Raw genomic sequence first — 27,826 nt, forward strand, 5'->3', positions numbered from 1 at the left:
ATCCCCTGTACCCCTGTGTCCCCTGTGTCCCCTGTGTCCCCTGTGTCCCCTGTACCCCTGTGTCCCCTGTACCCCTGTGTCCCCTGTACCCCTGTGTCCCCTGTGTCCCCTGTATCCCCTGTACCCCTGTATCCCCTGTACCCCTGTGTCCCCTGTGTCCCCTGTATCCCCTGTACCCCTGTATCCCCTGTACCCCTGTGTCCCCTGTGTCCCCTGTGTCCCCTGTGTCCCCTGTACCCCTGTGTCCCCTGTGTCCCCTGTATCCCCTGTGTCCCCTGTGTCCCCTGTGTCCCCTGTACCCCTGTGTCCCCTGTGTCCCCTGTACCTCCCGCACTCCGCCCTCCCTGCGGGCCGGCGGTTCCACAGCGCCCCCTCGCGCCGCACTGACGCAGCTGCACCTGGCAGCGCTCCCGCCGCGTCCTGCCAGCCCGCGGGCACGGACACACGGACACACGGACAGAGGGACACACGGACACACGGACACACGGACACACGGACAGAGGGACACACACGACAGTGGGACATGGACAGACGGACAGAGACTGAGAGACAGACACGGACAGACAGACAGGAACAGACAGGGACACAAGGACACACACAGATACTCAGACACACAGACACAGACAGACACTTTTCAATCTCATTGTGAATCAACAGTCCTTAGAGTCACTAAAGCATCACCCAGGTTTATTTTATATATATATATATAAATATATATATAAATAAAATTTCTCACACCTTTACCTTAAGGTAGTTAAATATATCAGCTACACATAGACACACTGGATTACTTGGAGAAAGTAATGGATATCTGCTGGATACACAGAAGTCTTTATCAGGAGGGAGCCTGCTGCAGCTCGGGTCAGAAACCTCATTTCTCTGATTTCTAAATACAGAAAAAGGAAGATAATGTAGAGGGTATTGGAGCAACTGAATTATTTGTGCTCTTGTTTCAGGTCTGTGGTTACTGCAATTGTTCTGCCATTTTATAATGAAGAAGAAATATCTCCCAGTTGTGCTGAAAGACCTGGATTCTCAGAGTTGATTGTATTTGGTCTGACTCCTGTGAGGCACCCAAAGGACCTGCAAAATGCACTGGTTTTGAGTAAGTGACAATTCCTGGCCTTTCCAGTGAAAGAGTGGGAGGAATGCAGCTGTGGCTGTGTGGGCAGTGACCTTTGTGACACCGCCTGGACAGGAATGGTCCCTCTGTGCAGCCTCCAACTCACCTGGCTTTCCATGTCACGGCTTTTGGCTCGCAGCTTGTTAACCTGTCCCTCAGCAATGTCAGCTCGTTCCTTCGCCTCCTCCAGCTCGTGCTGGGCCTTGCGGCACCGTGAGAGATTGATGTTGGCCTGCTCTTCCTGAAAGTCAGACAGCACTGGCACAAATGACATTGCCCTGTCACCACTGACACCTGTGGCCGTGCCACAGTGACATCACCTGTGCTGGCCTCACAGGTACGGCCCTGCACTGCCAGTGCTCTGTGTGTTTATAGCTAAACATCCACAGCATGACCACTCGGGGGAAAGAGCAATCACCCCATTCAGCCCCAGGTGGGAAAGTTGGCTTGTGTGCCTCCAAAAGTGCACCAGTTCCAGGATAACTACAGCTACCCCCACTCTGCTGTGAGCCATAATAAAGAATATTCAAAGGCAGTGGCTTTGGCTGCCCTGTCAAACTCAGCATTCAATTATTTTAATGATCCAGGGAGCCCACCTTTCAGAAATCTCCACCCAGGCCCCACTGAAAAGAGTCCTCCACTCACAGCTTCCTCAGCCTGTTTCTTGTATGCTTTCACTTTTAACTGCAGCTTGTCCACCAGGTCCTGCAGCCGAAGAATATTTTTCTTATCTTCTTCAGACTGTAGGAAATGAAAACCGAGTCAGGCTTGGCAGATGAACGGAGGTGATCCATGTAGGAGGGGAGGATCTGCAGTACCTGGTAAGTGAGCTCCTTCAGCCTCCGTTCGTACTTGCGGGCTCCTTTCAGGGATTCTATTCCTCGTTTCTGCTCAGAATGAAGCTCATTTTCCAACTCATTAATCTGAAACACAGAATCACAGCAAAGATGGCAAGAATGGCTGCTGATCCTGCTGCAGGATTAAGGCTGCAGAGAAAGTGGCAGAGCAGGGCAGTGTCCTGCAGCTGGGTCTAGACTAGCTAAAATCTGTTCACCATATTATATTGGTGACGGCACAGTGTGTGAATCCATAGTTGTTTACAAAAGGAACTTACCTGCACACACCTAGAGCATTTGTAGTCAAAATTAGGCTTAAATTTGTCAGAGAAGACGAAATTGAAACAGGGAAAGGAGGATTCTGTGAATGTTCACCAGGTAAATGGGAAAAATCTGTTTCATTTTTCATCTTTCATTTGTTATCTTTGGGAGTGGCAGTGGCAAATACTGTTCAGGGACAGCATGGAAACCTGGCTGCTGTCTATTCCCTTGCCACTTGTCCAGTTTCCACAGGCATTGAATTAGAGATGCAAGGTGGCATATCTATGTCTGTGCCTTTCTGTAAACCTGCTGATTTCTACTCCCTTTTTGAACCTTTTACCAGCTGCCTCTACAGCCTTCCATGGCAGCAGGTTTCCAAATTTCACTGCCCACTCTGTACAGTATTTCTTTTTATTTATTTTAAAGGGCTGGTCTCTCCAGAGTCTTATCCTTGCTTGTCAATACTCATAAAGCTTTGTCATGCAGATCCTTCTCGAGAGACCAGAACTGCACATGGTATACTTCATATAGGGCAAGAGTGTATTGCCATACAACTCTGTCCTGTTCTCAGTGCCTTTCCTAATGAAGCCCAGATTTTTTTCTGTTTTAGGTTTTTGCTTCTATTGCATATTCAAAAGCTTCTGAAGCCTGTCCATTTCATCCCCAAGTAAATATGACTTAAATTATTTTTCCCTAGACAAAATTACCATCTATGTCTCCCTGATATCCATCTGTCCCCATTTTCGCCCGCTCAGGTGTTTTTGAGGTCACTCTCAAGTTCATCACCCACAGTGCAATGTTTGGCTACTCAGCACAGCTCTCACCAAACCTGCTGGGAACACCTGGGGCTCTCCCTGTTTTCATTCTCCCAAGAGGTTCCAGCAACCAAGGGCCCAGTCAGAAACTTCACCTTAATCTACCCAAGTCTTCACCATACCCTGGCCTCCAGCTTCTGAAGTTGTTTCTTCCCTCCCTTCAGTGCCAGCTGCTCGGCCTCTTCCAGGCGGTGCTGCAGGTCCTTCACTGTCTGTTCCAGGTTCTTCTTCATCCTCTCCAGGTGGGCACTGGTGTCCTGCTCCTTCTTCAGCTCTTCTGCCATCATGGCTGCCTGGTTGTGGTTCACAGTTATGTTACAAATTCCCCATCCCAGCAGTTCTGGGTGCCTGGGAGTAACACCCAGCTTCACACTAATTCTGCACATTCTCAGTGCCCATGGCCAAGCTAAGGCTCTGTCATACAAACAGGATTGCTCTTTCTCAAAGTTCTAAAACTGCTTCACCTCAGAGAACAGACAGGGTTGATATAAAGAAAAAAAAAATTAAGGACTGCAAATGGCTTGGTACCAAAGTTCTGATTTTTAAGTCAGTCAAAATGGAAGTATCTTGAAGTGTTACCAGCTAGCACTCTGCATCTCTGGGCTTCCTCGTTCCTTTGAGTGCCTGGCTGTCTGCTGCTAAAATCTGCCAAAGAGTCAGACTTGTAAGCAGTTTTTGCCTGTGAGATGACCCTAAGTACCTCAAACTGCACTGAAAAGCTTCTGCCTGCTGAGGTCCTCAGAAGCTGGGATAGATATCTGTCACCAGTGTGGCAGAGCAGAGCGGTCAGGGATCCTGCAGCACTGCTGCTGGTGGGCAGTCAGGACCAAACACTGGTGCACCAGGATGCAACAGAGTCACCATTTTCTGTTTAATTTTCCTATAGCTTTCCTAGATGGTCCCAGGTATTGTTACTTCTGATAATATGGAAACTGTAGACTCATTTAAATGAAACATTTGTATTCTCTCTTTTTCTTTCTTACATGTCTGGCATTTGTATAGAATTGTGTGTGATTTTAGACTTAATTTCTGCTTTTCTGTGCTGTGTCCAGACAGGCCTTTGTTTCAACGACTCTTTTTCTATTTTGCCATCATCTGTTCTTCTTGCCTTTTACATTTACTCTGGAAGCAAAAGTGAATGGATATGGAGAAGGGCAGAGAGAATGCCTCCTCAATACAGACAGCTAGCAGGAACATGAAGACTCTTTCTGAAGGGATCTCCTGTGACAAGTAGTGGGGCAATGGCTGCATGAGGCCCATGTGGGAGGGAATGTGTGTCACAGATATTTTCTGCTGAATACTTGGTTCTCCTCCATCTGATTGCGGCCTTTCTGAAGTGTAAAAGTGACTGTCATAGTGCAAAATGGAAGAGGACTCACATCTGTGATTGCTTTCTTTGCTTTCTCCTCTGCATTTCTGGCTTCCTGAATGCTGTCTTCAACTTCAGTCTGTAAATGGGTTATGTCCACTTCCAGTCTCTTCTTGGTGTTTAGGAGGCTGGTGTTCTGTTGGGGCAGCCAGCAGACACATCATTCTCACCTCATTTGTCCCATTCCCACCCCGTTTGTGCAATTCCCACCCCGTCTGTGCCATTCCCACCCTGTCTGTGCCATTCCCACCCTGTCTGTGTCATTCCCACCCCGTCTGTGTCATTCTCACCCCGTCTGTGCCATTCCCACCCCGTCTGTGTCATTCCCACCTCACTTGTCCCATTCCCACCCCGTTTGTGCAATTCCTACTCCGTTTGTGACGTTCCCATCCCGTTTGTGCCATTCCCACCCGGTCTGTGCCAGGAGGTGCCCATACCTGCGAGTGGAGCAGCTGCACTCTCTCGCTGGCATCCGTCAGCTCCTGCTCTGAAACCCTGCGGGCTCGCTCCGTCTGCTCCATGGCAGCTCGCATCTCCTCCATTTCTGTTGTCATCAGACTGTTCCTACGCTCCACTATTGCAAGCTGCTCTTTCAGGTCATCATTCTCTCTCAAAGCATCATCTAAATGGAGCTGGGAATCCTTCAAAGGTGAAAGCACTCTTTGTGAGACCCAGGAGCAAGCAGAGGGAATGGCACACACCCACGGGACAGCAGCCTTGTGTCCCTACCTTGAGCTGCCCTTGCACAGCTTTAAGGTGCTTCTGTGTCTCTGCTACCTGACAGTTGGCATGGCTCAGCTGTATTTCCATGTCGTTCAGATCTCCTTCCATCTTCTTCTTCAGCCTCAAAGCATCATTTCTGCTTCTGACCTCGGCATCCAGCATGGTTTGCATAGACTCTAATACCCTCTGGTGATTCCTCTTCAGTTGTTGAATTTCCTCATCTTTCTCTGCAGTCCTTCTGTCAACATCTGACTTCACCTGGTTCAGCTCCAGTTGAACACGTAAGATTTTCCCCTCTTCGTGCTCTAAAGAGCCCTGTCAGGGTTGAAATATTATAATTTGTCTCAGTAGTGTCCATTGCTGGGACACAGCCATGCAGAAATGTGACCCTCTGCAGCTGGAAGGGCAGGTGTATTTACCTTACTGTGGACATTTAGAGAAGACCAAGCACTGAAAAATCTGACTGCTATTCCATACTCACTGGATATTAAATGGTAATTTAGGAATAGTATTCCTTAGGAAAATGCCTCAGATACCCCGAGGTCTGGGCACTGAAGGCTGTGGTGACAGTGGAGAGACAACAGATCATAATATATATGGAAATATAAAACAGGACAGCCAAGCCTCCTGCTCAGAAGCAGCCTGCCTTCTCTTGCATGTCCACGCTAATTTCTGCTTTGTCCACCCCTGTGACTGTGTGGGCAAGTTGCCCTTTCACACCACCTCTCCCTCTGGTACTCATTTCCTTCCCTCTGGTGTATTCCAGCTTCAGTGGAGTAGCAGTGAAAAGCCTGAAGCTGGGTCTTTACACCCAGTAGACAGAAATAAGCACATGCAGAGAATAAAACAGTTGATGTAGCCCTGGCCTCCCTTTTAAGAACATATTTTCCAGAGATACCTGATTCTCCTTTTGGATTCTAGAACAAGCCTATAGTGACTAATTCAGGATTAGACTGACAACATTTAGATAAACTAGATTAGATGGATTACATGACCACAGTAACTCTTGTTCCTACTGCCCACCCATTTATGAGATCTAGAGATGGGCCAGTTGTTTTATACTTCTTTTTCTACCTAAGAGGAGTTAAAGAGAAAATAAAGTGAGGCTATTCTTGGTGGTGGACAAAAAAAAAGAGACAAAAGGTCTGTCAGAAGTCAATACAAGGGAAATCCTGACTGCATGTAGGGATAAAAATATTTTACCCTGAGAATGATGTTGCACTGGAAAATGTTGTCCAGCAATACTCGGAAATCTCCTTGAAAATTATAAAAAACAATTAGGCAAGGCTTTGAGCAACCTAATGTAAGTTCAGAGCTGGCCCTTCTTTGACCAGGAAGTTGACTAAAGACTTGTAGGGATCCTGTAGAAGCTGAGTTAATTTTGTGTCTGTGTTAATTTTGTGTTTGAGCTATGCTCTAGGTATATCATAGGCAGCTCATGAAGAGCTCACAAAGATATTTTATGGAGAATCAGATGTGGTTACACAGAAGTAATAAAATCTTTTCCAAGAGGCAGTCAGGGAAGATACAGAACAGAAGGCAGAACCCGGAAAAGAAGGAACTGAAGGAGCTACAATCTGGCATGGATTGGCAAAAAACGTAAGATTTAAAGTAATGGAGAGCTGAGGGGTAGACAGAAGGGAAGACAGAAATCATGGAATTCTGAGACCCAGTTTGCAGCCTGTGCCAGCAGTGCATGACAGTGTACCAGTGTAGTGTGAGATTCAGCAGATCCCAGCAACCTCTTCACGTTCATCAGAACCTGTGTCCTGTGAGCTGGCTCCTCTTTGAACGTGTTACTGACTCCTGATCATTCAAAGTGGTGGAACTGAAGAAATATTGCCTCAATTCTCTTCAGCATTTGGCTGCTTTGGGCAGGAGGTGACATTGAGAAAACCTTTAAGTATGGATTTGACCTTCCCTGGAAACATCCTTGATTAATTTGACTAGAAAACAAAACTGTCAGAGTTTTGAAATGCTAGTGACTTTTCTTCAGCCTTCCATGGGAGCAAATTCAAACAGATGGTACAAAATTACCTCAATTTTAGACTGGAACTGTGGGGTTTTTGTGCATGATAGCACAGCAAGGAATGCCACATTGGTATGGCAGGGGAGCAGCCCCTGTGCTTTTTGGTCTGTCTGTACTGTCTTACTGCACTTTTGGGACAGTTTCAGGATAAGCAGGAATATAAAACATATACCCAAGTTTTCTCCATTCTTGATTTCTCTAAAAGCAAGCCCCTGATTAAGGACACTTGCCTCTGCTTCTTCTAATGCTGCTTGTAGGTCACACTTTTCTTGCTCAATTTGCTTCTTTGCTTTCTCCAGCCCATGATGTGCTTTTCCAGACTCAGCAATCTGTTCAGTCAGATCAGAAATTTCCTCTGCAACCAGAAAACACATATTCAGCTCCTCTCAGTGTCATCAGTGGCAATTGCTCTTTGGCAATGGGAGTGACAAAAGAGGCTCTGGTGTAATGGGATGTAACAGTGAGAAGAAATAATACATCTTGTCTTGTGTGCAATCTTTATTTCTGGTAACCTGCACATCCCAGTTCAGTGTGCAACTTGAAAAGAGGAGAGACTAACTGGAGTGAGCTCAGAAAATAATGTCAGCTTCCTCTGGTAGTGAAATTACATCTCCAGAGACAGTCATGTTTGATTGATTTTTTAAGCTTAGATAATCCCTAGTGATCATTCAGTTCACAAAAAGGATCTGAGTTGTACTTCCTTTCTATAATTAGTTTGCTTATTAAATGCCAATCCATTGTGCCACAGCTGCACAATCCTCCAATAACCAGGAGACACACAACAGCCCTCCGGATTTTTTCTAGTAGTAGTAACTGAAGCAATCTGAAAAAAAACTGAGTATCATCATAATTTCTGTCTATTCAGTTAACTTTATCCTTATCCATGCACAGGATTACAATGATGTGAAGAAGGGGGAACATCCTGAGGAAGCAGGATGCCATAGAGATGAAAGTGTGTGCTTGCAGGTGATTTTATAATCAGCTGAACAGGAAAGAAAGTCACCACCTTTGTGGGAAGATCATAAAGAACAAAGCCCTGGGAAGAGGCAGAGCTCTGGTAGTCCAGAAATGTGGAAGCATCCAAGGGCTCAGGGTGAATCTAAGCTGACAGACACACAAACTTACGCTGGAGGTTCTTGTTCTCCCTTCTGACAGTCTCAGCCTGGTCAAGCATCTCTTCGTAGGCATTCTTCATCCTGAAGATCTCGGTGCTGAGAGAGCGAGATTCCTTCTGGGCAGCCTCCAGCTCAGTCTGACTCTCCTGGTACTTCTGCTTCCATTCAGCCAGGATCTGGAGTGACAGGAGGAGAATGACCCATTCTGAAACTCTCTATCTCTGCACCTTTATATGACAAGAACTCAAGAGGCCTGGCCTATCTTAACAGTCTTTTGCTTTGAACTATCTCTGCCTGTGACAATAACTCCCTGTGGTGCATACTCTGGTTGTTTTGGTGGGATCTAGTAAAATCTGCCTTTTCAGCCAACACTAGTGCACGCCCCAAGTTGTCAGGAAGGAGTTTGGTTTGACACCAGCCCAAACATAATGTAGTTGGTCTGAATAAGGATGTGTCAGACTTGATGTTTTTACAGGAGCCTATGGTCCTGGATTAAACCCACCAAGAAAATCATTCTCTACCAATTCTCTCCTCAGTTTGATGCCACAGACCTGTAAGATCCTTTTTGAGCACAGTCTTTTCATTCACACAAGGGTAGGCCAAAACACAGGGCTGTGCAACATCACTTGGCCCAACAGTGCAGATTCTTTTAAATGTTAGTAAGGGCAGTGAAGGCTGGAACTCCACATGAGTCTGAGGCTCCCCCTAACCCCAAAGTTAGGCTGGAAGACTAGCACCAGGGCTTGTGAGCTTACATGTGAGTACTCAGTCTGTTTGACCATTCTCCCTTGTGAAGACTCCATGCTTTGTAAAATTGTCAGAAGGCTGCTTTATTATTTACTGTGGTCACCTGGGGCTACTTACACAGTGACTTTATCTTTACCATATGTCCCATTATGGGGTCCTTACCATAACTTTACTTTGGGTAAGATGCAATTTATTTTACTGTGAGTGCAGAACTTCAGTAATTTCAGAATTTGTCTTGTTCTATCAAATATCTAATGATGTTTAGATCTGGCATGGTCTTTTGAACAAACCTTGTCAAAATTTCTCTGCTTTTTATCAAATGCTGCACAGACTGCATGTGACCTCTCCATGTCAATCATGAGGTCATCCACTTCCCCCTGCAGCTTCTGCTTTGTCTTCTCCAGTGAAGCACACTTTGCATTGACAGCCTCAATCTGCTCCTCTGATTCCTGCAGGCGCTGGGCCAGCTTCTTCCTGCAGGATAGGACAGTCAACACTGAGAAAAAGAAAATTCTCATCTTCTCAGAAAATGGATATGAAAGGAGTTTGGAATGGGAAAGATGGACAGAGAGATCAATATATAACGTTATGGTGCCAGGAGCCTGGGGTGGCAATGGGGTACCAATGTGGAGAGGGACCAAAAATATGCTTTCAATACTGACAGTGTAAAGAATGTGCTCTTTCAACTACTATGATTAACTCAGTGCACTGGAATTCTCCTTTATGTAGACACCCCTAAGCCTCCACTTCTTTGAATATCTACTCGCTCCCCTTTTCACTTCTGATACATTAAAAAGCACACAGCTCTGCATATTACCACTACAAACATATTCTGCTTTCTTTCACTTCTCCCCTCATATGCTTAAATATCCTTCCACTTGCTCCAAGCCATCCCTGCATGTACTTGGCCTCCTCGAGCTCCTCCGTGCGCTGAATCGCGTCTGTCTCGTATTTGGTTCTCCACTGGGCCACTTCACTGTTGGCCTTGGACAGGGCTCGCTGCAGCTCCCCCTTGGCCTCCTGCTCCTCCTCATATTGTTCCCGGAGCAAGTCACAGTCGTGGCGAGCAGACTGCAGGGCGTGGGCCAGGGCGTTCTTGGCCTTGGGAGTTAAAATTAAACAAGTTGTCAGAACATGAATAATTTGTGACTGGATATGTTTCCCGTAGTCTGATAAAATATTCATATCTCCCTGTCCATGTGCTACAGTTGCTAGAGAAACAGAAGGAGTAAAATTAATAACGTGAGGGATTCTGTGTTTCAGGCTTGACGTTGTTAAACAGGGTCAGGTGCTTGCCCATCTTGTCTGGGATAACACCTCTCAAACACATCTGCACCAGGTGTTTCAGGCAGAGGCAAAATAAACCCACCAACAGGCAAGGTGCAAGCACTCCTGCTCTATTTCTTTTTTTTAGCTGCTGCTGTTTGCTTTGCCCATGGGCACAGAGCTGCTTCACTTCTCTCATGTTTTTGATCTTCAGAATGCATGATGAGAAGGGCTTAAACTGTCTTGCTTATTAAATTATTAATGTCTCCTCTCTGTGTTGTATTCCAAGGCAAAGTTCAAAATTTTCACTATTCTGATATCTCTTCTCTGAGGAGAAATCTCATTTATTTTTTTAGCACATTGGTTTATTTTAAAATTTGTTGTTCCAAATGAAAGAAAGTTACCTTATTTTCTTCCTCTAGTTGTCTCTTCAGCTCTTCAGTCTGCTGAGTGAAAGAATGTTTGCCTCGAGTTAACTGAGAAATCAAGGACTCCTTCTCCTCCAGTTGCCGAGTAAGTTCACCTAACGAGAATATGTTGATTTTTTTTAGACAGACATATGAGACATAAAACAAATGAATGAGAATAGCTAGCTATGTGGGAAGTGATTACAAGATATAAAGTGGCAAATTGAAGGGAGAGTAGTAATTGCATTCCCACTGATAGGAAAAGCTGTTGAAGAGAAATGTTGTGCTGGCATCAAAGAAGATAAACTGACCACAGACTCACGTTTTAACTGACAGTACTCCTTCTGGTTTGGTTTTGTGTTTCCTTGAGTAGGTTTCTATGACTGCCACCAGGAGGAGATTCTACATTCTGAGTTTTGTTCAGATCACCAAGTGATGGATATGTTACAAAACATATTCAGGCATTCAGGCAGCATGTTTAAGTACTTGACACTGGAGTATTACATTTCACCAAGGGACGTACCATTCTCAGTCTGCAGGCGTGTTTTCTGTGTGTTCAGATCATTAATTAGTCGCACATGTTCATCATCTTTGGCTCTGACTTCACTGAACTGGTCTTCAAGGGCTCGGCACGTTTTCTCCAGATTGCTCTGTGAAGAGAGAGAAAACATCCCTCAGTTCATCAAGCTGTTCAGGAGAACAACGCTAACAATGAGAAATCTTCTTCCTGTGCAGCAACCTTGGCTTTAGAGACAGACTCCATGTTGCTGGCCAAGTCATCAATCTCCATCTTCAGCTCACTCTTCTCCTTCTCCAGCTTCTGCTTCACACGTTGCAGGTTGTCGATCTGCTCCCCCAGCTCAGCTGTGCTGTCCGCGTGCTTCTTGCGCAGGGCGGCAGCCGTGGCTTCGTGCTGCAGCGTGGCCTCTTCCAGGTCACGGCGCATCTTCTGGAATTCTGCCTCACGCTTCTTGTTCATCTCGATCTGAGCTGCTGTGGCCCCTCCTGCTTCTTCCAGGCGCTCACTGATCTCCTCCAGCTCCCTAGACAGGTCGACTCTCTGCTTTTCAGACTTGGCACGGATAGCACGTTCAGCCTCAATTTCCTCCTCCAGTTCCTCTATCCGAGCCTATGAGAGTTAATTGGTTAAAAGAGGACTTTTGAACAGACAGATTTAAAATTATCACTAAGGAATAAGGAGCAAACATTCACATCCATTAATACAAGCATAAAAAGAGGTACCACTAGAAATGTCACTGTATTGTGTCCTAGGATAGGTAATATTCAGTTTTAGAACTACAGTGAATGGGAAATCAGATACGTTATGTTATAGCACAGAATGAATTTATTATTCATTTTGTGAAGACTTTAGAATTTCACTTTCCTGGAGAAATAGAGGAGGAAAATGCAGAGGAATGTGAATTTCTTAGAAATTTCCTAGAAGTCAGGCCAGAACTAAGTAGTGTCCTTTCTCCATCAGCAAACAGGATGGATGGAACTTTGAGATGAACAGTCATGGAATAACAGCACTGAAGAGAGCTGTCTTCCTGGCTCTGCATTTAGAAGGTGATCTTTGTCCTGATCATGACATATTAAGTCACATTCTATTGTTTTCTTAGAAAAGTGATTCTCAGTGGCTGGACATCTGTGGCATTTTCAAAGCCTTCTGCAATGTTCACATAAGAAATTTCCTACGTAGTCATGTAAGATTAGAAGCCAGAATCTCTGTAAAAGTGCCCTGAGATGGGAACAGCACCCAGAGTCCCATATTAATGGTTTTATTCATGTGAGGGAAAATAGTTTTGTAGAATGGTCTAAGAATAAATACCAATTAATTCTAAGAAATTTGTGCTTGCCTCTAAAGTTATTAATAACTCCTAGACTTTACCTGAATCTCCTTAATTTTCTTTTGCAGCTGAGAACTTTGAGCCTGCTCATCTTCAATTTTACTTTGCAACTGGCTAATTTCAAAATCCTTTCTGTTAAAGAACAAGAAGGCAAATTCAATATGGTTAAGATAAAACATGAATCTCAGAATTTAAAGCATAAGAAGTCAGTGTAATACTTTTTTAGCCTTTCATCCATTTGTTGCTTATCATTTTCCAGATCCATGATGGAATCCTGAGACATTTTCAGATCACCCTCCAGTTTTCTCTTCGCTCTCTCAAGGTCCATTCGCAGCTTCTTCTCTTGTTCCAGAGATCCTTCAAGCTAAAACACATAAAACATACTTTGAAATACATAAATTATACTTTGAAAGTAACTATACACAATTTCCCAGCATTTATAATTTCCTGGAGTATATGCACACACAAAAAACTGTGCAGCAGCCTTCAAAAAGTCACAGGTCTCCTGCTTCAGCTAATGGATTAAATCAGATCACAAAAGTCTACAGTGCTGAAATACTCTTTGAGGAAAATGAAAGATGTGCTGGATTCCACAGTTTCCTGTCAATTAGCAGCAGTTTATTGGCTGAAATTATCAGAGCTGGCTTGTCTGCTTTAGGTGTTGCTTATACTCCAAACTACAGATTTTTAGTCTACTGCAATCTGTCACAGTGTATAAATACACAACCCAAAACCTTCTACTTACATCATCCACTTGCTGCTCCAGTTTGGTCTTGGCTTTGGTGAGGGTGCTGACTTTGTCTTCCTCAACTTGCAAGTCATCCAGTGTCTGCTGGTGGGCTTCCTGGAGGGCCTTTTTCTCCTTGGTGAGTTTAGAAATATTTTCATCCAGAGCTGCCATCTCTTCAGTGAGGTTCTTTACCTGTCAGACAGCCAGCATCCATCCCTTGAGAAATGGCAGACTGAGAACACAGTGACTGCATCCTTGCAAAACCTTGCGTGGATGTGGTCAAAATGATCTCTGCAGAATGTTTATATTGATTGCAAGGCAATAAATATATAAATAAAAATATCTCAGCAGCATATATCATGCTGAGAATCTCCTTTCCCTGATCCTGCAATGGCAGAAATTCTTGCTTTAGTTGTTTATGATCCCCACCCCTACTAAATTTTGTAGTGAAACGGGCTAGATCTTCACTTGCCTCTGAAAGTTTTTCCCACTGGGATTTACAAAAGTCCTCCAAGTTGCTCTTGCTCAAAGAATATCTTTCCTGCATATATTGGCTATGAAAACAGCTGTAATTTGTCAGCAAGTCAGGTTCTTTAAAAAGAGATGATCAAGTGTTAAGCATAGCCAAAAGTATGTTAAGTTTTCCCAAAAAGTGAAACAAACCATGATAGCATGACAAAGAACCTTAACAGAAAAAAATCTGTCAGCTGATTGATTAAGTGAAAATACTTGTCTCCTATGCATTGGACACATCTCACTTCTATTCATAGAACTTAAAAGTAGCTGCATTTTTCCACAAAACTGACAAGCTGTATGGGAGCACTGTCTGGAGAAGAATAATTCCCTGATTGCTCTGTCACCTTATTCTCTGTTGCATGCTTCTCCTTTTCCACTTTGGCCAGAGTCATTTCAAGATCATCAATATCTTTCTTCAGCTCCGAGCACTCATCTTCCAGTTTCCTCTTCTTGGCTGTCAGTTCAGCATTTGTCTCCTCTTCATCCTCCAGTCTTTCAGTTAGTTCTTTAATTTTAGCTTCTAGCTGGATTTTACTTTTAATGAGTCCTTCACATCTCTCTTCAGCATCAGCTAGATTTTCACTCTCCTATCAGAACACATTGAAGGTGCATTAGATTTATCATAAAAATGACAAAAGACAGTTAAGACCCTGAGTGAGTGAAACAATGCAGGTTTTTATTGGAACTAAACTGATTTGAAAGCACATGGCAACAAGTGACAAGTCCACTTGCACCAGACTGCTCTTGACCATGTAATATTTTATTACCTTTTAGAACCTGACAGATGCAATTTCAGTCTCTGTTCACAGTATTCCAGAGAAAAGCAGTTTCCATAGATTCAGTCCTACCTCTGACAGAAAAGCACCCCTGCCCTGGCTCTGTATTATAATGGCAGCAGATGTGGAAACATCATGTGAAAAATGATTCTGTATTTCATCCAGAATCAGACACCACAGTGAGGAGAACATTATATACACTGTGAAATGTCTGATTCTTCCACTGGTGATAGCGTTGGAACTTCCTGTATTCTCACTGGTGTTAATGTTTGGGATATGCTTTGCACCTTGCTCAGGTGTAGGGGACAAGGCCAGACACAAAGCACTGGAGGCTTTGTCCCCATTACGTGCCTGTTTATAGAGGACAATGGAAAAGAGGGGAAAAAGAGCAGCAGAGCAAGAGGAAGTGGAGTGAATCTGAAAACTGAGGTTACTCACAGACTGAACCTGGAGCTGCAGGTCATTTTTCTCCTGCACCAGTTTCACCATTTTCTCCTCCAGCTCCTTCCGCTTTGCCTCAGACTTTGCAAGCTCCTCCTTGGTTTTCTCAAACTCTTCCTTCATGTTGGCCATTTCCTTCTCAGACTCTGCACTCTTCAGCAAGGGCTTGATCTTGAAATACAACTTCATCCATGGCCAGTGTTTGACATTCATGAATGCACGAATGTTGTACTGGATGATATAAATAGATTCTCTGAAAACACATGAAACCAGTTGATGGTTTTTAAGCTGGAAACCTACTCTGGGTTATTTTCTGCACAGCATCAGCATTTACCCCAAGAACTTTTGCAAGAGACTTTTTTCCCCTCATCTCCCCTGCTTTTATTAAAGAGTCATTTCAAGGCCCTTACTGCAGAATGATTGGTTCAGTAGCTTGAATAATATCTATTGCCTGAATATACGAGGAAGAAATACTACAAAATAGACAGACTTCTATGGCATATTGACTGGGAATCTCTGAGGATTTTCTCAGTCTCAAGGAAAATGCAAGGTCTCAGGTAAATATCAGAGTGAAAACTGATACCATTGAAGTACTGCTGCTAAGACTTCAAATATGGCAGTTACTGTCAGTTGTGGAAACAGCAGCTTGATGCTTTTTGAGTCACTCAAAATAGCAAATACCATATTAGAAATTATTAAGACAGAAACTGAAAAAATAAGGAAACATTTTTATGGAATTGAATGGATATTGTTAATGCCCATAGTTCAAAGGGACATTAGACAATTTCTTTCAGAGAAATACAGGGAGAGTTACTGAATTCGTAGAAACTATGCCTGGCTCAAGAAACATCTGTGCTAAACATATGCTGCTGAGTATTACAAATAAAAGGAATTATTTGGCAGAGTGTCCTGTACATTTATGCAAGCCTTGCGCCCCCCTAAAACTTTCACTTGTCAACAACATTCAAGAAAGTTTGCTTGTCTTGGCCAGTGCTGTCACTCCTGAACTCTAAATTTTGCATGATTCATCCCATCTCTAAAGGGATGAATGAAAAGCTGAAGGGGATGTGGAATAGTTGAAAGTATGGAGTACTTTTCTGTACAAGCTAGGATTGTTCATCTTAGATGATGGAACCAGGAAAGGAAATTAAAGAAAGGGAGAGCAGAGAGGGATTATACATCATTCCTTACAAAATCAATGTGATCCAATTAAATGATGAAACAACATATTGAAAACAAACAAACCTTAGGCCTTGTTCAGTTGGCTGTCTCTGCCACAGGATTCTTTAAAGGCTGAAAATAGTAAGTGCATTCCTGGAGAAAAGTTCCTTGTTAAATACTAAGTATTGTGGTCCACCTGCATGTTCCCATTGCTAAACAGCTGCTGCCAGGATTTGTGACACTGTCAGGAGGAAGTTGATTGTTTGTACTTGCTCTGTTGCCCAGTAATTTCTAAGTTTCTTTCCCAAGGACAGCTTTTGCCTGAGACAATATATTACATTGATGGACCTTTGTCTGGCACAGTACAATCACTGGTATTTTCTTACATTACCTTCTTTCATTCATCTTTTTAAATTCATTTCTCATGAGGTACCCTCTGCACATAGCTTGTGTATGAGTGATGAGGCTCACAAGCTTCTCATCTCTCATCTCTTCTAGGAGTCCCAGGAGACCTGCCTTGAAGAACACCTAGAACATAAAAGAGTCAAACAGCTTGAGGCTTAGGCAGACACATGGCCATTAACAGCTGATGCAGGGTAGTATACAAAGTAGTTTAGGAAAAATGCCTGCAGGGGAAACGTTTAAGAGCTAGAGAAATTTTCTGTCAGTCTTCAAGTCCTCAATATTCCTGCGATTCATGACAGGTCACTCTGTGTATGATCTAATCATATTATTGCAGTGTTATTTGATGTCTGCTCCAATGTAGTTTATGGAAAATTTAGCTCATCTCTGGAAGTGTCCAAGGCCAGGTTGGACAGGGCTTGGAGCAACATGGTCTGGTGGAAGGTGTCCCTGCCCATGGCAGAGTGGTTGGAACCAGATTATCTTTAAGGTCCCTTCCAACCCAAACCATACTGTGATTCTGTCTGTTCAGTAATGCAGGCAATGGATTTGTGTCCAGTGATAGCACTGACTGGGTTGTGCTGACCAAAGAACAGCGTCTCACCTAACACTGCTTTGGACATGGAAGATAGACTTTGTGTGCTTAAATCCCCTGCATTGTAGGACTATCCAAACTTGTCTGAGCCCGTCTAACCTGCACTGATATAACCCTGTTCAAGTGGCCATGAGAAAGAAGTAGAAGAAAATCTAGTTGCAGCTATGCTGGGTCATTCAGGTAGTATGGTGTTCCCAGGGCTGGCAGTGCTGCCCCTCACACAAGAATCACACAAATTGTCTGTACTCTGTTTATAATCATCATGAAGGCTGATTTAGTATGCAAGAAATACTTTCAACAAACAAAATATTTTGCTTAATTATACCTGCTCTTCCACAAGGACTTTACCTTGGTGTGACCAAATTTATATTGGTTGTGGTCAACATCAATGGAGGAAAGAAGCTTTTCTGAAGCCTTTTTGCTGTCAATGAACTGGCCTTCTGGAATGGCTGAGGCATTAAGGATCTTGTACCTGTAGTGAGACAGGTTGCAAGAACTGGTTGCCAAGAGGGTGAGGAAAATATGATCCATTGTATATCATGAAATACAGGAACATTGAGCTGTCAGAAAGCAGCTGAATATGCCATCTGAAATCTAGACAGTGTTGTCTGGTTGATTTCCTAACAGACAGTGAGTAATAACTGAGGACCTACCGTTGCTTAAAATCTGCATAAAGGATTCTGCTTGGAAACCCCTTCCTGCAAATTCGGATGCCTTCTAGAACCCCATTGCACCGCAGCTGATGCATCACCAGGTAATGGTCCATTGCACCTTAAACAAAATACATCCATCATGATTCTGGTTTTATCTCTTTTTTTTTTTTTTTTTCAAGAAGCTCTTGACTAAAGGTGCAGGAAGTACAGACAGAACATGCCTTCAATTCATATAAGTTGTGGAGAGTTGCATCAGTGGGCTTTACTAAGAATGCAGTGCTTGTGAAAAGGCATCAGGTTACATTTCTAAAAAAATGGCAGGATGGTGCTTTAGGAGAGCAACTGAAAAATCTTCAACACCATCAACCCCCTCACTGGATGTAGGCAAAGGTGGCACAGTGTAGTGTAGAGCCATGCAGACAAGGGATTTTCTAATGCTGTTACTCACAACAGATAATTTTATCAGCTGTAATCAAACCAATCTTTATCACCCTCAGCTCTTTACACACATTAAGCAAAAATGGGCAACTGTTGTGGACCATGTAATGCTCAATTTTTTTCAATCACAGTAGACAACATAAAAAATGATCTCCTTGTTACTGTCCTGCAGGCCAACCCCCAAAAGGAGTTCACGTGCAGAGGGAGCTATTTGGGAAGTTGGTGTGGAAGCTTAACAGGCCAATTCCTGTCAGTCCCATGTCTTCAGAATATAAGGGTGGACTTACCAGGTGTCTTGGTCTCGTTAGGAATCAGGCAACGCACAAAGTGAGGGTGAGTGCTTCTCAGGTTAGTCATCAACTTGTTCAGGTTTTCCTGTCATAGAACAAAACAAAGGTTTCAGCTTCAAGCTACAAAGCTTTTGCATTCTTATTTAAATTCAGGGAGTTATAGAATCACAGAATGGTTTGGTTTGGTTTGGTTTGGTTTGGTTTGGAAGAGGCCTTTGAAGGTCATCAAGCCCAGCATCTCTGTTCCCACTTCCATTACTCCAGGTTGCTCCAAACCCCATTGTCCACCCTGGCCATGAACACTTTCAGGGAAAGGGCAATCACAGCTCCTCTGGGCACCCTGTGCCAGGGCCTCCCCACCCTCAGAGTGAAATTATTTTTCATATATTGAATTTAAATCTACTCTTTTCCAGTTTAAAATCATTGCCTTTTGTCCTGTCAGTATAGGCCCTGGTAAAAAGTATTTTTCTGTCTTTCTGATAAGCCCCCTTTTATATCTTGAAAAGCCAGAATAAGGTGCCTGGAATCTTCTCTTCCTCAGGCTGAGCAACCCCAACTCTCTCAGCTTTTTTTTATAGGATAATTGTTCCAGCCCTCAGATCATTTTGTGGAAGCATGGCTCATGTAAAACAAAATCCACATACCCTGAACACAGCAGACACTGTCTGGAAAGAGCCTCCTTTCTTCTTAGCACCCTTCTTGCCACCACCACCAGCACTATCACCTTGGAAGTACATGGGAGATGAACAATTAGAGTATACAGTACATTTTGTAGGCCTCATTTCCCTTTGGCCATGGACCAATAAAATACTTCATTTTAAATACTGACACACTGCTCCCTGAGAGTTTAGTGGACTGCTGCTAGGTAGTTGTTGATCAGTGTGTGGGATATTTGATCTCAAATGCAAGATTTAGGTTGCTGGTATGAAACAGTGTGGCCTGACCTAAGTTTCCTAGCAGTGTACTCTGTGCTATTGGTCACATATTGCTTTCACTATTACACAAACTCCCATTTAAAAAAAAATTAAATTAGGCGAAAGACCTCAAAAATGGGACTCAGTGTCAGGTATCCATATATCAAAGCAGGGAAGTCTTCTATAGAAAAATCTCCTAATCCAATATTCCAAGTGAAGAACACAGTTCTATTCTGAGTGATGGCAGGAAGCAAATTTTAGTCTCAGGAATACAAGTCCAGGCAGCTCAGTCTTTCCATAGTTGCTATACCATGAAGCCAATTAAGTTGAGACTTATCGAGGATTTGTAAATTTATTCTCTGTCTCTCTCTTTTTCCGTTGCAATGCCAAGACTGCTCAGCTGGATAGGAAATCGTTCCATGGTCTCCTTTTAGTTCTTCCAGTTCCCCTCAAGAAACAAAACTGTCTACGAAGACTAAAATGCTTGCACTTTGCACATTTATTTGGCCCCTGTCTGAGTAAGCTGCAGGTGATTGACAACACAGTTAGTCAGGAAACATCTCCTGTCACTTGAGTTTGGGCTTGCTGTGCTTTACTTCTCTGCAGCACATAAATAGGGGGTCTCCAATAGTTCTGCATGTTGGCATCTTAGTTTTGGTTTATCTGGATGCACACAAGAACAAGCTCACCTTAGGGGCTGGTAGCCTTGAGTATACCCCAAGAGGAGAAGCAGAAGTAGGATTTAGTTTATTTTTGCCTTATTGGCCATCACTGAAAAATCACTTACCTGTTTCTGCACCAGCATAGTTAGAGAAAAGGAAAGACAGCAGCTTCAAGGATGATTTCTGGTACAACCCCACAACAGTTTCATTCAGAGGGTCCTTATTTTTGTCAAGCCAGCCAGAGATGTTGTAGTCCACTGTGCCAGCATAGTGCACCAGGGAGAAGTGGGCCTCAGCCTTGCCTTTGGCAGGCTTGGGCTTCTGGAAGCTGCTGCACTTGCCCAGGTGCTGGTCATAGAGCTTGTTCTTGAAAGAGGTGTCAGTTGCCTTGGGGAACATGCACTCCTCTTCCAGGATGGAGAAGATGCCCATGGGCTGGAAGAAATATGAATACATAAAGAAAGTAAGCGGGGAGGGGAGCCATTACTGCTCCTCACTATTCACCTCCCTGTTTAAAGGCAGTTGTTAAATCATCAGTTTAACATTGTGTAGCCATATTCTTCCTTCCACCCCAGCCACGTTGTTCAGGAAACCATTGTTTATGCAGAGACAGCCTGTTGCTCCAGAAGCTTTGGTTATATAAGATGCCTATTTTGATGTGAGAAGGTTATTCACCAGTAATGCATCATTTTTTCAAGAAAGACTGAACTAAAATAAATGATCATAAAAGAAATGTACTCTCCTACAATGAAAGGATTTTTTCCACCTTCTCAATGAGCTCAATGCAGGCAGCCAGGTCCATGCCAAAGTCAATGAACTCCCATTCAATCCCCTCCTTCTTGTACTCCTCCTGCTCCAGCACGAACATGTGGTGGTTGAAGAACTGTTGCAGTTTCTCATTGGTGAAGTTGATGCACAGCTGCTCCAGGCTATTGAACTGCAAATTCAAAACACCAAAAAAATGCCAGTTAGTTTCAAGCAGCCCTCAGTGGGCAAGAATATCTACAGTAACTCACATCAAAGATCTCAAAGCCAGCAATGTCCAGGACACCAATGAAATGCTGTCTAGGCTGTTTTGTATCCAGCTGTTGGTTAATGCGAATAACCATCCACAGGAACATCTTCTCATAGACTGATTTAGCCAATGCACCCACTGAATTGTACACCTGTAAGAAGCACAGCCATGGCAATAATAAATGTTGAGTTACCTTTAAAGCTGAAAGAGCAGTCTGAAGAAATTGAAAAGCTAATAAGCTGTTTATGTACCTGTTGGACACTTTGTCCTTTAGTTACATATTCATTCCCGACTTTCACCCTAGGGTAGCATAAAGCCTTGAGCAAATCAGCAGAATTCAGACCCATCAGGTAGCCAGCCTTGTCAGCCACTAGCATCAGAAACAGCAAATGAGTTCAGTAGTGACAAAGAAAAGTGTCCTGGTCCCCTGGGATGTTTCTGTTACAAGGAGTCTACTTGTGCCACAACTCAAACACTTCTGTTATCGAGAGAAGCTCCCCTCCAGTCTCATGGAGAATATTCCCCTTGCTCCCAAGGCAATGTCTTAGCTGCAACACAATCCTGTGTCCGTGCCTGAAGGCCTGCACTAATGCTTAAGTTTTTTGTCTTTCTGATTCCTTGTAGAGCATAAATTAAATCGCCGACTTTGTGAACTTGAAACAATCTTTAAAAAAATTAGTTTCTGGAAAGTAAATTTATTTTCAGAGTGTAGGGCACTCTGTGGGGTGGGGTTGGTAGCTCTCTGCTGGTTCACAAACAAATTCTGCAATCAGCCCTACCTTCAGTGCCATCAGGCTCTGCCTGTTCCTCCCGCTGCTTCTGCTTGAATTTCATGTTCCCATAGTGCATGACAGCCCCTGTCAGCTTGTATATCCCCACCTTCTCATCAGGGCTGAAGCCCAGGATGTCCACGGCATTCTGCAGAGACAGCAGGCAAGAGGGGAAAGCACAAAGGCTGCAGCAGAAGGGGCAGGTGAGGTTCCTGTCCCTGCCTGCAATGAGTTTGTCCAGCACCATCCCAGTCCTGTGGAGCTGGGCTTGTCTGGGCAGAAACCCCTGGCTGCAGCTGGACTGGCTGCAGGGCTGCAGGGCTGGACTGGCTCAAGGGCTGCAGGGCTGGACTGGCTGCAGGGCTGCAGGGCTGCTCTGCTCTGCTCTGCTCTGCTCTGCTCTACTCACATCTGTCGCCAGCAGCTCCTCGCTGTCATCAATGCTGGCAACCGTGACTTCTCCTTGGCTCACATAGAGGAAGTCATAGGGGTTGGTGGAGATGAGGAGGAGATCTGCAGGTATGTGGGTAACCTTTAGTGGAACTGGGGCAGGTCGCAGTGGGAAGAGAAAGCACTCACTGAGCCAAGCCCAGCACTGCTGGCACTCACCAATGAGCTCTGGCTTCTTGTTGGACATTATCTGGTAAAAGATATGATAGCTCCTTTCGCTAGATAGCTGAAAAGTGACTCTGGATTTCTCCAGGAGATCTAACCAAATGAGAGGTGCTGTTAGTCTCCTGATACATTTAAAGTTGCAAATGTATAAATTCTGCTTGCTCCATTGACTTGCTCCAACTCACAGGTTTCGATGTCTGCAGAGGCCAGCTTGCCAGTTGGTCCAAAGTGAATCCGGATGAATTTTCCCTATCAAGCAGTGCAGATTAAACCATTGGTTATGACAATCAGCGAACAAAACTTGCATTAAATGTCTTCACTCCAACAAATCTGAAATGAACTCACAAAGCGTGAGGAGTTGTCATTCCTCACAGTCTTAGCATTGCCAAAAGCCTCCAGCAGTGGGTTGGCCTGGATGATTTGATCCTCCAGAGTTCCCTAGTCACAGAAGAAAATGCTTCTTTAGCACTTTATTGCTTAGTAAGTAACAAATATTGCAAAAGGGATGTTACAGATAATTTTTACATATCACACGTGATTTAAACCTAAAAATTAACAGAGTTCTTAGTCACTCATTAGCCAACACTCATGGATATTGCCATTGGTTTCAAAGGGAAGAGTGCTGAAAGAAATACCTGTGTTTTGCTTGCTTCTTGTATCTGATACCACATGTTGGATATAACATACAAAGTCACTGTAGTGGAGTTCAGGGCATTAAAAACCTGTATGAGAGGTGTTTCTGCATTCTGTTCACAAAAGTCTTAACAGCTAAAGAAAATGTGAAAATTCTGGAATTATTTGGAGGTTGCTTGAGGCCACGACAAATAAAGACTTTGGTAGGAAACACCTACCAAGGGACAATGTAAAATTTTGCAGTTGTATTCAAACCACAGCAACATTTCAGGATGCAAGAATAGAGGTTTTGACATGCTTTAGAGAATGGGACAAAGCCTGACACTCAAATATCAAACTTAGATAAGGACAGAACAGAGACTCCTCAACTTCTTTTTTTCCTGCTGCATTACTGCAGAAGGAATGATCAACATGTAAAATTTTGATACTGTTATATCTCTCTTGGTAAGTGCAAAAATATGGAAGGAAAAAAGCTTCCATGACATTATGTCATGCAGTACAGTGCACACTAGAGTCTCTAGTGTGACTCTAGCAAAGTCATGACTGATTCTACATAATCAGGGCAGGAAACTTGCCAGGGATAAATTGAAAGACAGATGGAAAAACAAGAATAAGGAAAAAAAAAAAAGATAAATTGTTTTATATCAGAGGAAAAGTGAGCAGCACTGTTTTGGTTACCAGCCTTGCACTGCTGGGAGAGACACTGCCGTTCCCAGCACTGTCTGCAGGTGGCACAGCAGGTTTAAATTAGTTTTTGTTCATTCCCCCGTGAAGATGGACCTCTAAAATTAAGCAATGCTGTAGCATAGGAAGCTCTATGTATTTTTTAAAAATAAAATATCCTAAATCCATAGAATAATCCCCTCTCACATGTATCTTTCAGATTTCTAAGAGAGGAGAGGAGAGGAGAGGAGAGGAGAGGAGAGGAGAGGAGAGGAGAGGAGAGGAGAGGAGAGGAGAGGAGAGGAGAGGAGAGGAGAGGAGAGGAGAGGAGAGGAGAGGAGAGGAGAGGAGAGGAGAGGAGAGGAGAGGAGAGGAGAGGAGAGGAGAGGAGAGGAGAGGAGAGGAGAGGAGAGGAGAGGAGAATGTTTGTATCAGTGCAGCTCACTATACCAACACCAAGCCTCTTTTGAGTGCACAGCTGTAACCAGAGAAGTAAAACAGGAGCAATGTATATGGATAACAGTGTGGAAGAACATGGCAATTTTTTACACAAGTTCATTCTGAAGTTCTCTCTATAGGCTGGGTAATAAAGTGATGGAGGCTAAGACCATATTTTGGGGAAATGCTGTTACACACTTCCCTTATTCCTGTACCATTGCCTGGCATCTGATTTCAGCTTGCATCTGCCATTGAATGCTGGGCTACACAGAACCATAACCTGTTTTATTTAATGTTCTTATAAAGAAGAACATGCTATTGTCACAGAGCTTGGAATGCTAAAAATATGGAATATTCTGTCAATACTCAGAAGAGGGCAGAACAGATTACTGTCAGTCTGAGAGCCAGGTGATTTTCTTCCTATCACACATGGTTTGTACATGTCTCAGCTGTCTTGAAGCTTTTCTGAGATCAGTCCTGGCATAGTGAGCAGCTGATGAAAGCTGAGCCCAGGAGATTCTAACATGGTGCTGATGGAAAGAGTGCCTGTGATGAACTTGCCTTGGCCATAACAACCCATCAATCACAGACACCTGCCTCTGAGTGAAAGACTATTCAGCCTTGGAATCTCCTTAAGCTCCACTATGCCCTTGGTACTCAAATAACATGCTGACACATGTCACACGCTTTGATGAGCATCTCACAGGCTGTGGTGGCACACACTTGTGCCACAAGGGTGTTTGGTGCTTGCTCTGTGGTGGGGAATGAAGCCTGTGCCTTGCAAATGCACCAGTGGGCTCAGATTGCAACAGCTGTGCTGCTCAGCAAAGGGGCATCGAGGCATGCACTTTCTTTTCTGCAAGGGTCCTTTCTGAGGTTACTTTCTGACCATCAGGCAAGTGGTCCCAGCTGTCCCAAGCCCAGCCCTTTTCTCATGCTGTCCCCCTGAGCTGTTCTGGTGACCCCAGACAGAAAAAACAGCCAGTGGAGACTACTGCCTGATGCAATTGAAATGATGCTTAACTTCAGCACAGCCATTCTGGAATCCAGAGCTCCTGCACTTCCCCTGTCAGCAGGAATGATCCAAGGACCAGGAATGGCACAACCCTGTGCCAGTGGGAACTGACTGCTCTCTGTTCACGTGCAGCCACTCAGGGGCTGTTGTTCTCAGAGGACACTGATGGAACAGGGGCATAGATGGACAGTCAGCACAGAGAAAGCTGCTGTCTAACATTATCTTCCCCTCCCTGGTAAAGACTCCCCTGTGTAAATGGAGGCTTTCCTACATTGACAAAAGGGTTTTATAAGAAAGAGTTCAGCAGATTTGAGGCTGGGCATCAGGGGTAAATGAGCATAGGTGTGCTTGGGTTGTGCATCCTGACTTTCTTCTCAGCTGCACAACACTTTCTGCCTTTAATAGTCCTGCAATCCCAAAATACACATTGGTACTTTCTCCTCAGCAGGCACAGTGTGGGCAAATATTAGAAGGGGGAACTGATGTCATACCTGCATTTTGCCGGGCTGGGGATCTTTCTTCTTCTCACCAGTGACTGCAATTGTTGCAAAGTACTGGATGACACGCTTTGTGTTCACAGTCTTCCCTGCACCGGATTCTCCGCTGTCAGAACAAAAATATCAATTATTACAGGAAACAGAAAATATCATCACTTTTCTGTCAGCTTTGTCATTCATACCAAAACATACTCACGTGATAAGGATTGACTGGTTGTGACGATCTGAAAACAAAATCACAGAAAGAGCTCTTCAAATGAGATGTGGAGGGCATCATTTCCTCAGACACAACTAACTGACTTCAAGGGAAAGAACTGTATTATATCAGTATTTATCACTTTCTTACAAGATAAGATTAATGATGCATTAATACACATTAGCATGCATCAGGACTTTTTTTTTGTACTGACAGGGATGAAGTAGCCTAAAATTTAACTGCAAGCAGTAATTCTTTACGAGGCTTCCCACTTACTATTTGTTTTCTTTCATGTATAGACCGTGGCTTAAATAATGTTTAATTATAGTCAGATTATTTACTGTGTTTCTCCTTTACCATTTCTTTAAATTCCTTACAAGGAGAGGGGCACAAAGCCATACAGCCAGCTACTGCTTTTCCTCCATTGTTTGATAGCCCAGAGACCATTAAGATTTTCACAGTCTGATCTTGCGTTGTGCTGTAGAACTTTGGGACAACTGAGTAGAACCTAAAATTCCTTGACCAAATATCCAGCCCTAAAAATACCAGGGTCTTCCACGCTTGCCAAGTCACTCACCAGTCAGCATGAACTGATAGGCATTGTCAGAGATGGAGAAGATGTGTGGAGGGGCCTCCTGGCGCTTCTTGCCTCGGTAGCCAGTCACCACCTCGGGGTTGTACACCGGCAGCCACTTGTAGGGGTTGACAGTGACGCAGAAGAGACCCGAGTAGGTCTGTGAGGAAGGGACACAGCACGTTGGCTTCCCCTGAGCCTGGCCCAGCAGCTCCTGAGGCTGCCCAAAGGAAGCTGCTGCTGCCACTTACGTAGATCATCCAGGCTGCGTAACGCTCTTTGAGGTTGTACAGCACGGCGGGTTCGTGGAGGTGGGTCATCATGGCCATGTCCTCGATTTTGTCAAATTTGGGAGGGTTCATAGGAAAGACTTCATCATCCTTTACAGTCACAGTCTAGGAAAAATGAAAGAAGGGAACAACAGGAGAAATCTAAAATGGGAACTGCCTGAACTGGATGATCACATTGGAGTAACAATGATATCACTTACTGTGTCGTCGTATTTTTTAACGGTGACTTTGTCACCTTCTTTGCTCTGTATGGTACCTTTCACATACATTTGCTTGTCATCTACTACAAAACAGGCTGACTTAGCATCAAATGGGCGATTCTGGGCTTCAATTCTCTCCTTCTCTGGCTTCCGCAAGTAGGGAGCAGCTTCTCCAAAGATTGCCATCTCTGCATCAGAACTCATGTCTGCAGGTGCTCTGGAGGAATGCAGGAAAGTTGCAGAAACTCTGTGCATTTGTAATTTACATTTATCCAGACAGTGGTCATGCTCAATGACTAATAGGAAGAGGAGGACTGACCAGGCACTTAACTTCTGCCTCAATTTTAATTATTCACTGAAGAAGTGAATAATAAAGAAAGAAACTTTCTAATAAAGTAAGTTCCTTTTATAGACAGATTGTCTTTGAAGACATCCCCCTTAAATAGGCCTATGTTCTCAAGTGAGGGCACAGAGAATATCAAGCTAGAAGTCTTCAAAAGCCGGTCCTGCTCTATCTTCACCTGCTATTCACAGAGCTGCGCAGCCACATCCTGCTCAAATCCACATACACAAAGCCACTGAGATTATGCCTTTGGACATCGAAAAATTTAGACAAAATTAAGCTCTGTGAGTCATGTAGAGTGGCTCTCACAAGTGATTCCCAGGTGGAGGTATGTTTATCACCCTCTGGTTTTGATGTTTTAATACTAAGCAGGGGAAGTTCTACTAGTTTCTGTCTATACCAAGAAGTGGAGAAAATTGTGAATGTCAGTCATCACCTATCTAAAGCCAAACCTGTTTATT

The 27,826-nt window shown here is 43.9% G+C and overlaps 1 protein-coding gene and 1 long non-coding RNA gene across 2 annotated transcripts in view; one reads left to right on the plus strand and one right to left on the minus strand.

Annotated features, from left to right (window-relative positions):
• The window catches only part of LOC148221594 (uncharacterized), a 77,829-nt gene that overhangs the window by 10,564 nt on the left and 39,439 nt on the right, over positions 1-27,826 (plus strand). The window contains exons 2-4 of the long non-coding RNA XR_015807808.1: positions 957-1,105; positions 1,864-1,944; positions 10,707-10,797. This is a non-coding gene — a long non-coding RNA (uncharacterized LOC148221594). The remainder of the gene's footprint in view (positions 1-956; positions 1,106-1,863; positions 1,945-10,706; positions 10,798-27,826) is intronic.
• LOC106858421 (myosin-4) lies at positions 738-27,226 on the minus strand. The gene is made up of 39 exons (XM_088176571.1): positions 27,023-27,226; positions 26,784-26,927; positions 26,536-26,692; positions 25,959-25,986; positions 25,757-25,868; positions 22,862-22,954; positions 22,702-22,765; positions 22,511-22,609; positions 22,311-22,414; positions 21,911-22,049; positions 21,383-21,501; positions 21,133-21,282; positions 20,883-21,053; positions 20,242-20,551; positions 19,185-19,264; positions 18,538-18,625; positions 17,813-17,930; positions 17,508-17,631; positions 16,554-16,690; positions 14,999-15,254; positions 14,129-14,371; positions 13,284-13,460; positions 12,757-12,902; positions 12,580-12,670; positions 11,431-11,820; positions 11,215-11,341; positions 10,689-10,807; positions 9,923-10,119; positions 9,309-9,492; positions 8,282-8,447; positions 7,387-7,511; positions 5,134-5,442; positions 4,842-5,045; positions 4,415-4,540; positions 3,158-3,328; positions 1,942-2,046; positions 1,769-1,864; positions 1,230-1,364; positions 738-1,083 (listed from the first exon to the last, which is right to left on the minus strand). Exons 1-39 carry the CDS (start codon positions 27,224-27,226, stop codon positions 1,036-1,038), a joined length of 5,856 nt encoding a protein of 1,951 aa, XP_088032697.1. The 3' UTR covers positions 738-1,035.

Source organism: Sturnus vulgaris, chromosome 20 (genome assembly GCF_052056855.1).
Source record: "Sturnus vulgaris isolate bStuVul1 chromosome 20, bStuVul1.hap1, whole genome shotgun sequence".
NCBI lineage: Eukaryota > Metazoa > Chordata > Aves > Passeriformes > Sturnidae > Sturnus > Sturnus vulgaris.